The 14,536-nt window shown below is 58.2% G+C and overlaps 1 protein-coding gene across 2 annotated transcripts in view; it reads left to right on the top strand.

Annotated features, from left to right (window-relative positions):
• Nucleotides 1–477: 477 nt before the first annotated feature.
• The window catches only part of LOC144722811 (dachshund homolog 1-like), a 58,887-nt gene continuing 44,828 nt past the window's right edge, over nt 478–14,536 (top strand). Inside the window, exon 1 of one of the 2 annotated variants that reach the window (XM_078601249.1) lies at nt 478–2,760. In XM_078601249.1, the coding sequence (XP_078457375.1) occupies nt 1,859–2,760 (902 nt within the window). In that variant the 5' untranslated portion in view covers nt 478–1,858. The remainder of the gene's footprint in view (nt 2,761–14,536) is intronic. The other variant, XM_078601248.1, reaches the window with a different exon arrangement.

The raw sequence follows: 14,536 nt of genomic DNA on the forward strand, positions 1-14,536 counted from the left end.
ATGGGGGGTATGTTAATAGTTTATAGTTCTGTTATAAGTCAAACTGATGTCATTCAAAGTGCTAAAAACAGCAAACGGGTCTAGAGGCAGCACCGCCTCGTGGCTAGGAGAGATGATGGACGATGGTCGAGATTAATAACGGAGTGGCAGCCAGAGAACAGAACGCGCCCGAGAGGACATCCTCCCAGTAGACGAAGCAACGAAATCGATCTCTCTCTCTCTGACACACACGAGGCGATCTCCTCGCTCCGTCTTCGCGGGGGACGCGAGTGACGCGCGGCGACATCGGCAGAGGGCGCGGCGTGGACGCGCGGAGCTCGGCGCGTGGCACCTCCACAGCGGCGGGCGGGGGGCGCCTGGGACCTGGCGGCGAGACTCAGGTCCCCGTGTGCACGGCGAGAAGGGCGAGGAGGAGGCGGGGGGGGGGGCATTCACAAGTATTTCTCAGACTCACGCAATAAATGTGACCCGCGTGGCCACGCGAGCCTGAGGGCTGCTGGTCACCACGATAGGGAGTCAGTGTAGTGTTGCTGTTTCTCCTCCGTCGAAGGAGCGCAGACTACAGCGGGGTTGCTGTTGCGGTCCATAGTTTGAGTTGCATGGCGAGCATCGAACAACTGTGGCTTGTGACTTTAAGTTTTCATTCATGGAGATGTGGGCATCGGTCTGCCGTTGATGTCGTGATGGCTACACCAGTGACTTCGAGGAGGATAAATATCAAAGCCAGGAAGGGGTGCGATTATGTGTTGGTCTGGAATAAAAAGGTGTTTGTCCTGGACGTTTGCGTTGTTCCACTTGGACTTGGTTCGGACAGCAGTCGCGTTCTTCCGGGTCTGCGCGAGATTCTTGGTGGTGACACCACGGGGTGGACCGAATGACAAATACCACGTGTCTCACACCGTTTGTCTTGTCGTTGGAGTTGAGACTGGCAGCTAATTCCAGGGCCCTCGTTATGATCTGTAGGTGCCACTCGCAACGCGAGTCCTGGGCGTACAGACAGCGAGGGGCAGTTGCTTACTCACGGCTTTAGTTTGAGGGGGTTGAGGGGGCGGCAGCGCTCAAATAAGAGGCCGAAGCAGTGTCCTCTCAATGTATATCCTCGACGTGGGCTGTGGCCACGTATATTCGCCTCCTCCTTAACAATACAATCATCGTTCTCACGCGCGCACCTGCCCGCAGGCCGTACGGAGGGGGGCAGGTGGGAGGGAGTGGGTGGTGGGGGCACTCGCCCCCTGAGCGGTACACAACGCACGCGACAGCGCCCGGCCTGGAGCGGTCACTCGGGGCGGTCACTCCGCTCGCGAGAGCGCGGGACGGCCGCGCGGCCCGCGCTATTTTTGGTCAGGAACGCGCAGCGCCGAGCGGTGGGGGGGGGGGGGCGGCCACGCGCGCCACCCGCCGCTCACTCTCCCGCGGCGCCCTCGGGCTCCGAGCTCCGCGGCTCCCGCAGGTGCACGGAGCCGACGCTGGTCGCGCACGCGGAGTCGCGGCACGAGGCAGGAGTTTGGGGGGGGCAACAACGGCAGCAGGAGCTGCGGAATCTGGGCCCCCCGGGCGCCCCGCCGCGTCTCGTCGCGTCCGTGGTTTCGTCCATTGTTTGGTGCCGGAAATATCCAGGACAAGTCAATTACGCGGGCCGGGGAAGCAGGGGGAACGCGGCGCGGAGAGCGCGGCGCGCGTGTTTATTTCCGTCCCGGGAGAGGGCGCGCGATAAGCATCGCCCCGCCCCGCCCGGCCGCGCGCGGGGAGACAAACACTGGCGGCAGCGCGGCCGCGCGGACACTGACGCCAGCGCGACCCGCCGAGCGGATCGCGACGCGGGCATGAGGTGAGAAGCGCCCGGCAGAGGGAGAAGCTCATGGAGGCGCGCGAGTTGGCCGTGGCCTTGGCAGGAGCCGTCGTGGCCGGGGCCGGAGCGCCGCCGCTCATCGCCATCGCCTCCGCCGCGTCGCCAACGCGCTCCCTCGTCGTCTCTCCGGGGAGCAGCGCGGACGGGTCCCGCCCGTCGCTCCTGGCCCCCGCAGCAGCAGCAGCAGCGTCGTGCGGCAGCGGCGGCGGCGGCGGTGGCGGAAGAGGATGCGGCGATGACAGCAGCGGCGGTGGTTGCAGCAGCAACAGCAGCAGCGGCAGCGGCGCGAGCAGCCCTGGAGGGCCCGAGGTCCCGTGCGGCGGCGGCGGCGAGAGCGGCGAGGGCAGAGAGGGCAGAGAGGGCAGCGAGGGCAGAGAGGGCAGCGAGGGCCCGCCGCGCCTGGAGCCCCAGAGCGGATGCAGCCCCGCGCCGCGCGCCGCGCACGCCCCCGTGCTGCGCTTGGAACTGGGGCCCGCGTGCCCCACGGGACCGCTCGGTTCCCTGGGTCCCCTGGGTCCCCTGGGTCCCCTCGGGCCCCTGGGGGCGTCGTGCCCGCCCCGCGCCGAGCCCCGCAGCGGCTACGCGTCTCCGTCTCCCGTGGAGAACACCCCGGCGCACAACGAGTGTCGCCTGGTGGAGGTGCACGGGGCGCGCGTGGCCGCCTTCACGGTGCACGGCCAGGAGATGCTGTGCCTGCCGCAGGCGTTCGAGCTCTTCCTCAAGACGCTGGTGGGGGGGCTGCACACCGTCTACACGAAGCTCAAGCGCCTGCACATCGCGCCGCTCGTGTGCAACGTGGAGCAGGTGCGGGTGCTGCGCGGACTCGGAGCCATCCAGCCGGGCGTGAACCGCTGCAAGCTGCTGTCGCGACGCGACTTCGAGACCCTCTACCGCGACTGCACGAGCGCCAGGTGACGGACGGGCCTCGGGCTGTGCGTGGTGGGCTGTGCGTGGTGGGGTGTGCGTGGTGGGGTGTGCGTGGTGGGGTGTGCGTGGTGGGCTGTGCGTGGTGGGCTGTGCGTGCGCCGAGGGTACGTGCGCGGTGTAGTAGGGGCGAGAGCTGTGTGTGCGTGGGGGGAGCGGTGGCGCAGCGGTTGGGACGCTGCGCTACGAATCCGGCGAAGCGAGTTCGATTCCCGCTCACGGCCAACGCCAGTGACTATTATTTGAACCAGTCCTGGGCCTCCACTAGGTCGACTTAGCCTCCAATTAATACCTGGTGGGATTTATAAACATCGCCACTAGGGAGACAAAGGCGGCCGGGCGTGGTACTGGCCACTCACCCCCTCGTGTGCCGTGCTAGCCTTCATAGGTGCTCGCTAACAGCACTTGTCCCAACAGTCAGTTAAGGTTATACGGGGGATCTTTGTATTTGTTTTTGTGTGAGGCTGTGCATATGGCGAGGGTGCGTTCGGGGTGTGAGAGGTATGAGAAGGGTGTGAGAGGTGTGTGGGTTGGGGGTGTGAGAGGTGTGTGTGTGTGTGCGTGTGGGAAGTGTGTGGGTTGGGGGTGTGAGAGGTCTGTGTGTGCGTGTGGGAGGTGTGTGGGTTGGGGGTTTTAAAGGTGTGTGCCAGGGTGGAGGATGCAGCGTGAGATGGGGGGGTTGGTGGATCATGTAGAGATTTTGAAACTCCCAAAAGTGCTGGGGCTGGGTGAGTGGCCATGCGGTGGCCAGTCGAGCAAGCGGGCTCACGCACCTATCTGTGCGGACATTTGATTTGTTTCATCCACCATCGAACGCGTGGCCGGTTTTCTCGGGTGCTCCGCTCACCTCCCACACGAAGCAAGAACAGCCCCAACTCATTAAACAATCATCGGGGCCCTCATCCCAGGGCAGGACTCGCCTGTAAATTAGTCTTGAAACTCAGCACCTTTCATGTCAAGATTGTATTACTTTGTCATGCTTACTGGGCCCCCCATAGACTGCGAATGATACCCGCTCGGGGCAGGTTCGACGCGTGGTCTGTGCAGCACTGCTGAGAATTCGGACGCGAGGCACAGGAGGGAGCTACGGGTGGAGGGGCTGTGGACGGGAGTAGCGGGGAGGGCGCATGGGATGAAGGAGTCGGGGGCCATCGCGGGTTTGGTGGGCAGGGCAAGGTGTAGGGGGGGGGGTGTTGGTCATGTCTGGAGTTCAGAAAAAGAATTCTGCAACCAATCGGCAACTCCAGCCCCCATACCCCGAGCGCCAACTCTGGCCGCGGTCCCCTTGCTCCCCATACTTGGTTCTGTCGCCCCCCCCGCACACCACCCGTGTGCCTCCACGAGCGACTCTGATTGGCTGCCGCGTTGTTGTTCATCGCGGGTCGCCTTTCATTTTCTCTGCGCCGTCGGCTGCGCGGCCCGCGCGCCTCCATCGGCGACCCGGGGGGGGGGCTCGGCCGCTATCGCGAGGTGGGGGTGGACGGGAGGGGCTGTGGGGGCTGTGGAGGCGGAGGGGGGCACCTTGTGCTGGATGGGAGCAGCAGGAGGAAGATGGGGAAGGGCTCCGTCACTGAAGCGCGCCTTGCCCGAGAGCAAGCCGCGCGCCTTCTCGTAGCGGAAACACGCGCGCCTTTGTCTCTCAACGCGACGCCTCCGAGATGTTTTGAACGTCGCTTTGATGAGCAAACAGGCGCGACTGCTCGCGGGTTAATTGGCGACAGCGCCGTTAATTGGCAACACATTTGCACGGCGCGAGGGCCCCGGGACGTCCCCAGCCCCCCCCAACCCAGACCCCTTTCATTGTCACAGCGGCGCCACTGATAGCGGCCGTGAGACGCTCACGCAACAAACGCCACAGTCATCCGTATTCACTCACTCATTCGCTAATCCATCTATTCGCTAATTCATTCATTCGATCATTCATTCCTTTATCCTCTCTTTCATGCATCCATTCTATCATGATTCACATGAGCGCGTGATAGAGCATTAGCGCGTGTATCACGGTTCAATTCACCAGCTCTGAGGGGGGAGGGGTCACGCGGGGTCTCTACAAAGAGTTCGTGAATGGGGGGGGGGGGTCTTTGCTACCTCCCGCCATCGGATCAGTTGAGATTCGGTTCCCCAATTCGTCATACCTCCTCCGCCTTCCGCCTCACCCCCCCCGCCTCCCATGTCCCGCCTGAGCCGCGCTGGAGTCGCAGTCCGCCCGTGCACGGAACGCGCGCCCGCGGTTCATCTGCGCGCTCCTCTCGGCTCTGCTCGGGCTCCGCGGCGCGCGCGCTCCGTGAGACGTCAGCGTGGAAGGAGCTGACGAGGAAGATGTGGCCATTCCGCAGCAGCATCCAGGGTAGCAGCTGGCTCGCTCGCTCGCTCCACCGCGTGTTTTGTTGAGCAGTCGTCAGTGGTATTGCACGCCTCATGGTTTGCATCTCACTGCTTTCCCAGTTCGGCGGAGTCATTGATCTCGCATGATGGTGGTTGGTTGACTAATTGATTTCGTGCGGCCATTGAAGAGCAGCTCTTGCAGAATACGTTCTGCGTGATTTGGCCGTTCAATTGCTCTGAGAGTTGGTGAGTTGCAGATACACTCACTCACCCACTCACCCACCCACTTACTCACTCACCTACCTACTCACTCACTCACCCACCTACTTACTCACTCACACACTCACTGTCCTACCCACTAACTCACCCACTCGCTCAGCCTCTCACCCACCCATTCAATCAACCACTCATTCACCCACCTACTTACTCACCCACCTACTTACTCACTCACCCACTCATCCACCCACTCACTGTCCTACCCACTAACTCACCCACTCACTCAGCCTCTCACCCACCCACCCATTCAATCAACCACTCACTCACCCACCTACGCACCCACCCACCCACTCACGCGCATAGTCACTCACCCACTCACTCACCCACCGCTTTCACGGGTATATGTGGGGCGGTGCGAAGTTCTGTGGTCCATGAATTGGGAGTATGTCGCCGCAGTCGCACACAGAGGAGTATTTATTATGAGGGCGATGATGGTGGCGATGTACACATAATATCCGTGGTGAAGTTACTCTCCCGTGTAGGGGGGAGGGAGTCTGTAGCTCATCTGCTTGTCAGCGCTGAGCGAGGGAGGCGGTGGGGGAGGGAGTGATGTTGGGGGAGGGTGGTGAGGTGAGGGTGGGCGGGGGTGATGAGATGGATGTTTGTGAGGAGCGGGAGTGTTTAGCTGCACGGACGTGTCGTGGGAGACTCAGACAATCAAATTAATCTAAATGTCAGGAGCATTGCACGTAATTTAAAAATAACACGCCCAAATGAATTAGAGCTTCGTTATGGGATGCTCGCTCTCAGCTCGCTCTCAGCTCGCTCTCAGCATGCCCGCCGCTCGCGCACCTCCTAATTAGACCGCCCGTCCCGCGGGGGTGCAGCGAGCGGGGAGAAGAGAGCGAGGGGAGGAGGGATCCTGCAGGACCTGGGGGGGGGGGCTGCTGAGCGGGGGAGATGGGGTCGCGGTGTTCGGCCCTCGAGGGCCACGACCCTGCCTCTCGCTGTGGTGCGCGTCGCGGACTCGGCCCGTCGAGCCGTTTGTGTTCGCGGCACAATGAACACAAGCAGACACAACGAACACACGCAGACACAATGAACACAAGCAGACACAACGAACACACGCAGACACAACGAACACACGCAGACACAATGAACACAAGCAGACACAACGAACACAAGCAGACACAACGAACACAAGCAGACACAACGAACACAAGCAGACACAACGAACACAAGCAGACACAATGAACACAAGCAGACACAACGAACACAAGCAGACACAGTGAACACAAGCAGACACAACGACTCCTTCCCATCTATCACTCCCCACGATACGCAAACAAAACTATTGTTTTACACATCCCATCAGTCGCACTCCGCTTCCTTCTGGGAGTGGTATTTTCAACAGGATTCGTTCTAATTCAAGCACAACTGTGGGCCGGTTTTGAGACATTCAGTTTCTCATCAGCAGGCTCTCGCTTGGACCAATGTTGGTTGAACTGTCAGATGTGTATAGGCAAGGGCCCTCTCTGTTAGACAACGGTCCGAGTTGGCCGGACAACTCCATGATACGCAACACAAAATAACAATTAGCGGCTTTCTGGAGAATGTGTCACACCAAATCGATCAGCAGACAACCGACTTTATTCCGTATCTGTTCCTCCACGTGAAAAACTAAAATATTTCTAATGACTTTTTATTATTGTGTTTATTTTCGGGAATAGAGTAAAATGCATAAAACGCAATTGAAGCAAAACATTGCGATGCTGCTACTGCCTTGGCAGTAGCACACAAGCACAGCCAACAATAACAACAAATACCGCCTCGAGTCAATACTCATAATGATACCGTAGCCCAAGAATAAATATAACAAATGTATCTATAGGCGACGTTTGTGGCAATGCTCCATTTTCAAGGTCAGAGATATTGAGTGAATATTTGTTTTTGAAGAAGAAAAGAAAAGCCGCAAGATGAATCACCGTGTGGCTGCGGAGACCGGGGTCCGAGTCCCGGCCCCGGACAAACACCAGTGGCACGTGCTACCTGGACATATCCCGTCACCCCCCGCGCTCCCCACCCTCCCCAAGGTCGGCTCAGCCTTGAATTCGTTTTCTGGTACCATTTGAAAGAAGTAGAAGAAAAAGCAGCGTTGGGAGAGACAACAGCCAGACCGGCTCCTGATGTGCCGTGCCTGCTATCCGTAATAGGTGCTCGCTGACAGTCCTTTCCCATGGCAGTCTTCGTAACGTTACGGGCGATCGAGTGTTTGTCTGTGTGTGTGTGTGTGCCATCGTTGACATATCGTGCGTGTCAATTGATACAGAGAGACGCCTCCTGTGATTGGTCCGTGTGTGCTGATAGAAGTGCTATGACGGTGGGCTATTTCCCGAAACGTCGCCTATTGTACATTGCTTGTTTCAGGCCACGGTGTTATGGGCGAATAGTTCGCGCTGTTGTAAGGTGTCTCGGCTCGTTGTGAGTTAATAAGTACACGAACGAGCACAAACAAAGATCCCCCGTATAGCCTTTAACATGCTGCTTCGGGTAAGTGTTGTTAGCGAGTAGCACCTATGAAGGCCGAAATGGCACACACTACGCCCGACCGCCTTTGTATCCCCAGTGCTGATGTTTCCTACTCACGGCACCAGGCACTCAGCTATGGCTGAGTCGATCTAAGGCGCCGCTCAGAACCGGTTCACATTTTCTCCACCATCATTGGTCGTGAGCGCGAGTTGAACTTGGGTCGCCAGGTTCGTAGTGCGGTTTGCTAACCATTGCGCCACCGCTCCCCACTAACACAGGGCACTCACGTCTGACATTAACATCGCCGCAAAACAATACATACAGCAGATACAAGACGAATGTTGGAGACCATCTGATAGAGAGCCATTGCCCGAAACGTTAACTTGGCGTAATTCATACGGAGAATCGTAACTGACCGATGTATACCTTCTGAGAAGGACGATGAAGCTGAGATTTAGCAGGCAGTCTGTAGAGTCTGTGGCAATACAGATGCCGCTCTACCACGTGAGAGAGCAGACACCACGGACGAGAAGTTGGGTAACCGACGGGTCCGGGGGGGGGGCGGTGGAGGCCATCCCCAGCCCCGGCACCACCTCTCCCTACCCTGAAACCCTCAACATTGCTTGTGCCATTCATATGCATTCCGAGCTTTTGTCCGATCGATATCGTGTTTAGGAGAAGAAAATGACATTCCGACAGGGTCAGCATAACGCTCCGACATCCCGCTAATCACTCACACGCGCGCGCACAGTCCACGTCGTCATCATCGTCAGTGGACCAAGTCATTCGCCTCCCGGTCGGGTGTGACGCTGGGGGCGACAGAGCGAGCGGACCCGTCCCGCTAAGCGGCTCGTGGTAAGGGCCCTGTGCACAGTCCCGCAGATGTCGCGTGGCCTGTCGCCGGACGCACACGGGGGGAGAGATCGGAGAGGGCGACGTGACAAAGATGGGGGGGGGGGGGGTGAGGCACGAGGAGAGAGATGGATAGATCGAGACAGAGTGGAGATGCTGGTGGGGGAGAGGAGCGGGGGTGGATGGTGGGAGAGGGGGTGAGGGGAGGGGTGGCGCGGCTCCCGTAATTAAATTCGCACGCGGGGCCTCGGAAAAGTGAACGCTTTGGGTTCAACCTTTCTCCGAGTGTTGGGACAAACAGACGATTACTCATGGCGTGGCAGCGGCTCTCACGACAGCCCCCCACCCTGCACTTGCACCCCCCCCCCCACCACTTCTTCTCCATTGCACCCCCCCCGTCCACCCACCCCGCGCTTTTTCCAGACATGGACGGGGCCGGTTGCGCCGTGACTCTTCAATGATCGCTGATAAATAAATAATATAATTAATCAATCAGCCGGCTCATCAATCAGCCGGATCACGTGCGGCCCCCTCCCATCGTGAGTCCAAACAAATTGATTCCGTTTCTTCCGCGTCCTTGTGCGCGACACCAGTGACTCGTGAATCTGGGAGCTCCTCCTACAGAGACGTAAAGACAAAGGTCCCCCGTATAGGCTTAACAGACTGTTGGGGCAAGCGCTGTTGGCGAGCACCTTTGAAGGTCCCCGCGGCACACGAGGGGGTGGGTGGGCAGCACCACGCCCGGCCGCCTTTGTCTCCCCAGTGACAATGTTTACACACCTCACCAGGTGCTCATTTTAGGCTGAGTTGACCAAGCGGAGGCCCAGAATCGGTTAAAATAATCGTCACTCGGGTGGCCAGGTTCTTAATTCAGCACGCTGACCCAATCCACCCACTCGCAGACACACACCGACGCAGTACACATACAGACACACACCGACGCAGTAGACATACATACAGACGCAGACGCAGTACACATACATACAGACACACACACACCGACGCAGTACACATACATACAGACGCAGACGCAGTACACACAGAGACACACAGACGCAGCACACACACACAGACGCGCTACACACAGACACACACAGACGCAGTACACACACACAGTACACACACACAGTACACACACACAGACACAGTACACACACAGACGCGCTACACACAGACACACACAGACGCAGTACACACACACAGACGCAGTACACACACAGACGCAGAACACACACACAGACACAGTACACACACACACAGACGCAGAACACACACACAGACACAGTACACACACACACACAGACGCAGTACACACACGCACGCACACAACCCCCCCTCCCCCTTACCGCGACCGGACAACTCTGTCCTTGACGCCAGCGGCACGGAGCTCTCAGAGAGCAGTGAAAGGGCCGCGTAATTGAAGAGATGATAGATTTGCGTTCGGGAGTTTCTCATTTAATACGTCTCTTTAGAAGCGCTGTCCTGCCGCAGAATTGATGGATTGTAATTAGAAAGGCCAGTCAAGCGTTGCGTGTTTTATTAAATTTCTGAGCGCCGGCGCCCGCCAGAGAATACTTGTCCTTTCCAGGCCGGCGCATTACTCGGATTTTATCGGGGAGTAAAATGTCTTTTTGTTCCTCATTAGAATTGTAAATGGGTTGTGCGTGCGTTTGTGTGTATGTGTGTGCGTGCTTTTGTGTGTGTGTGTGCGTGCGTGTGTGCGCGTGGCTGTGCGCGCCTTGTTTATGAGTGTGTGTTTTTGCGCTCGCGTGCAGACGCTGGCGTGAGTGCGCGAGTGTGTGACAGTGCGTGTGTGTGACAGTGTGAGTGTGTGTGAGTGTGTGAGAGTGTGAGTGTGCGTGTGTGACAGTGCGAGTGTGTGAGAGTGTGCGTGTGTGTGACAGTGCGAGTGTGTGTGTGACAGTGCGAGTGTGTGTGTGACAGTGCGTGTGTGTGAGTGTGTGTGACAGTGTGAGTGTGTGTGTAACAGTGCGAGTGTGTGTGTGACAGTGCAAGTGTGTGCGAGTGTGTGTGACGGTGTGATGTGCGTGTGTGTGACAGTGCGAGTGAGTGTGTGCGAGTGTGCGTGTGACAGTGTGAGTGTGCGTGTGTGTGACAGTGCGTGTATGTGAGTGTGTGAGTGTGCGAGTGAGTGTGTGGGGAGCGGTAGTACAACGGTTAGCGCGCTGCGCTACGAATCTGGCGACCCGAGTTCGATTCCCGCTCTGGGCCAACGCCGGTGACAATTATCTAAACTCGTCCTGGGCCTCCCCTAGGTCGACTCAGCCGCCAATGAACATCTGATACGATGTGTAAACATCGCCACTGGCCACCTATTCTCGTGTGCCGTTCCGGCTTTCATAGGTGCTCGCTGGCAGCACTTATCCCTACAGTCTGTTACAGGCTATACGGGGGCTCTTTGTCTTTGCTCGTGCGTGTGATTTAAGTAGTCCGTGAGTTGAAGATCATCTCGGCGAGTCCGTGTCGAGGGGAGAGGGCATCGATCGCCCACCCTCCCCCACCACCCCGCCCTCCATTGAGACCCCAAAAATTGGTATTTGTATTAATATTTACCAGAGGGCATACATTGAATGTCTTCATTATTAATGTAGGGGGCTCGAATTAAATGATTGCCATTACTGGACCGACCCCCCCAATTGCTCCCTTTTGGGAAGTTTCTAGATCCGTCAATGGTGCACGTGTGTACGCGTGTATGTTCGATCTCATGTGAGTGTTAAGGCACCTGGATCTGTCCCGTGACCTCCTGTCAGCGAACCTTCGACACTTCACGTGGCGTCAAAGTGCACTTGACCTGGCACAGGAGCCGTGGTGATGTCACTGCCACTACGTGGCGAATGGCGGCTGCTGTTGCTGTTGTTGTTGTTGCGAGTGCGAGTCCTCGTGTTTGTGCGGGTCCGTGCGTGTGTGTCGGAGGGGAGCGGTGGCGCGGTGGTTAGCGGATGCACTGCGCAACGCACCCCGTGACCCGATTTCCACCTAGGGAATCATAACAGTGGCAGCGAATGTCTGAACCTGTCCCGGGCCTCCTCTAGGTGGACGCAGCCTTAAATGGGTAGCCTGGTGCTGTTTGTGGTAAACATCAACACTGGGGAGATAAAGGCGGCCGGGCATGTTCTCGGCAGGCGAACCTTTGTCTTTGTGTGCGAGTCGGTGGATGTCCGGACTTCGCGGTCAGCGCCGCGTCACAACGCATCCTGCGTTTGTCGCGGGACGCGGGGTATTTATTGAAGTTTGTTTAATCTGCGCCCCACGGAGGGATGAGCACTTTTATTAAGGGCTTAGTTATTGCCACGCAGAAGCTGTTTGCATAGGCAGAAAGCGGAGACGCTGTTTTAATTGGATTGGGTTTAATTACATTCTACCATTCAGCAGCTTATCGGGGCATTGCAGATCCGGCCGAGCGGGTGCGCGCGCCTCTGCCATTTCATTACCTCAGATCCCACCCTCCCCCCAATGCCCCCCCCCCAGACCCCTCCCCCAACATCACAACCCCCACCCGAGCTTGCTTTCGCGTGTAATGCAGATTATTTTAATCAGCAGTAAGTAATAATAATGCGCGCGAGTGTTCGCTGATTGATGTCGCGGTCCGTACCAAAGGCAGCCCAGGATCGGGGGCCGTGTTTGATGATCAAAGCGTGCGCGCGTCGTGGCGGACAAGCCTCGAGGAGGAGGAGGAGGTGGAGGAAGAAGAGGAGGAGGAGGTGGGAGCCTGCCATGGCGACGACTCGGGCAGGTGCTGCCACCGCCAGACAAACGCGAGCCGGCGAGCGAGCGAGCGAGGGAGGGGGGAGTGGGTCATGGGCGCGATTGCGGACGACAGCAGCAGGCAGCTTCGATCAGATCGCCGGTTTCCCTCCATCGCCCGCACTACGTTCAACTGCCACATTTCGGGAATAAAACAACAACAACCACCACCACCACAACTTCTCCTCCCCCGTCTCCCCATCGCACTGCTCCTCCACTTTTGGAACTCCGCTGCCATCGTCAGTGTGGTTGTTGTGTTTGTTCCGACAACCTCGCTCAGATTAAAACGAAGCCACAATGGGTTTGTTCTGTTATCTTGTGGGGCTCTTAGTCGCTGGCCGCTTTGCGCCATAGACCTTAAATGGACCCTAAATGGTTTCTGCAATCGGGCAACCGCGACTATCAACTCTGATCGAAGGCGGCGCGACCCCGGGGGGTGTGGTGGGCGGTGGCGGTCGTGGCGGCAGCAGCGCGCGTCGTCAGTGCCTCCGCCACCCGGCGAGGCGGGCTCCAGGCTCCTGTGCGAGCATCGCGGGGGTCAGACTCGGGAACTCCGCCCGGGCAACACCCGCAGTTGCGCAATTGCGCAATTGTAACGTCGCCGAAGGCTGTTCACACGGGCCGATGAGAGCCGCCGCGGATCGCCTTACGCTTTATTTGTGTTGAAGCGCGGCCATCTGCCGCGTCTGAGCGGTGTCACTCGGCGTTTGTGGGACGCGCGCGCGGGGTAATCGCTCCGCAATCCGCGCGATACCCCCCCCCACCTCTCCAGCCCCCTCCCCTCATCCCTCTCCCCGTGCGCACGGAACTCGGGGCCTGCTCCAGATCCCAGATGCCTCACCCCGTGCGCTGCTCCAGCATCAGGCTGGGGGGGGGGGGTCGTGGAAAGGAGGTGGTGCGATGGTGGTAAGGCTCTCGGGGTAGAGGGCTCGAATTGTGGTGTAGGGGGGCTCCGTCCTCACTAACGCCCCTGAAGCTACTGAATGCGTCACCCCTTCTGACGTTAGACGAATGCCGTCAACTGTGTTGTATGGCGCGTGCAGCACTCTGAGACGCCCCTGTCAATAACAACGACGACCTTCGCTTGCTGTCCTTGTTGTTGTTGTTATCATCATCGCCACGCCCCGCATGCCCCGTCCAACCCCCCAGAGTGGTCACTCTCGTTCAGAGACAATTTCACATTTTGACAAAACGCCCAATAAATTCTAAATATTCACGGCCTCCCCTCTTATTCCGATTATTATAATTATTATTAGACCAATAATCATACTTCTGCAATGTGTAAGGCGCTGCACAGTAGTTTATCACGGACATTCCACGTGAGTCCAAGGCTCAGTGTCGCGAGAGAGGAGGGAGACCTGCATGCGAGAGGCGGCGGCATTGAAGGCGTCGATTGAACACTCCGAATTGCCAACGACGTGCGAATTGTGATCCTCATCTCGTCTCCGTGCCCGTGTCACCGAGTCACGGGTCAGGTCCAATCACATAGGTCAATCAACAAGTTCAATCGATTAGGTTATTCGGTCAAACACGAGGAGCAGGAAAGGCTGAACACACCCCATGCGTGGGGAGAAATGCCATGATAGGATCGGGTAGGACCGGTCAATACGTGAGGTCAATCAACAAGGTCATTCGGTCAATTATGCAGGTGAATTTTGACAGGTCAATCAGTAAGGTCGAGAGAGGGAGAGAGGAAGGGGTGAATCGATGGGACGCGAGCGATTTCCGCTGCGTCGTGGGCGACTTGTAAATGAACGCTGCGTCCGCCCCAAACAAACAGCGCGCGGCGCGACCACTTCGAGGCGCGGCGTTCGCGCGCACAGCAAACACGGCGTGTAAACACAGACAAAGAGCCCCGTATAGCCTGTAACAGACTCCAGGGGCAAGTGCTGTTAGCGGGCACCTGTGAAGGCCGGCACGGCGCACGAGGGGGTGGGTGGCCAACATCACGCCCGGCCGCCTCTGTCTCCCTAGTGGCGATGTTTACACATCGCAGCAGGTACTCATTTGAGGCTGAGTCGACCTAGGGGAAGCCCTGGCCCGTTTAAGATAGTCGTCACTGGTGATGGCGTTGAG

The sequence above is a fragment of the Lampetra planeri genome, chromosome 15 (genome assembly GCF_965212315.1).
Source record: "Lampetra planeri chromosome 15, kcLamPlan1.2.h2, whole genome shotgun sequence".
Lineage (NCBI taxonomy): Eukaryota > Metazoa > Chordata > Hyperoartia > Petromyzontiformes > Petromyzontidae > Lampetra > Lampetra planeri.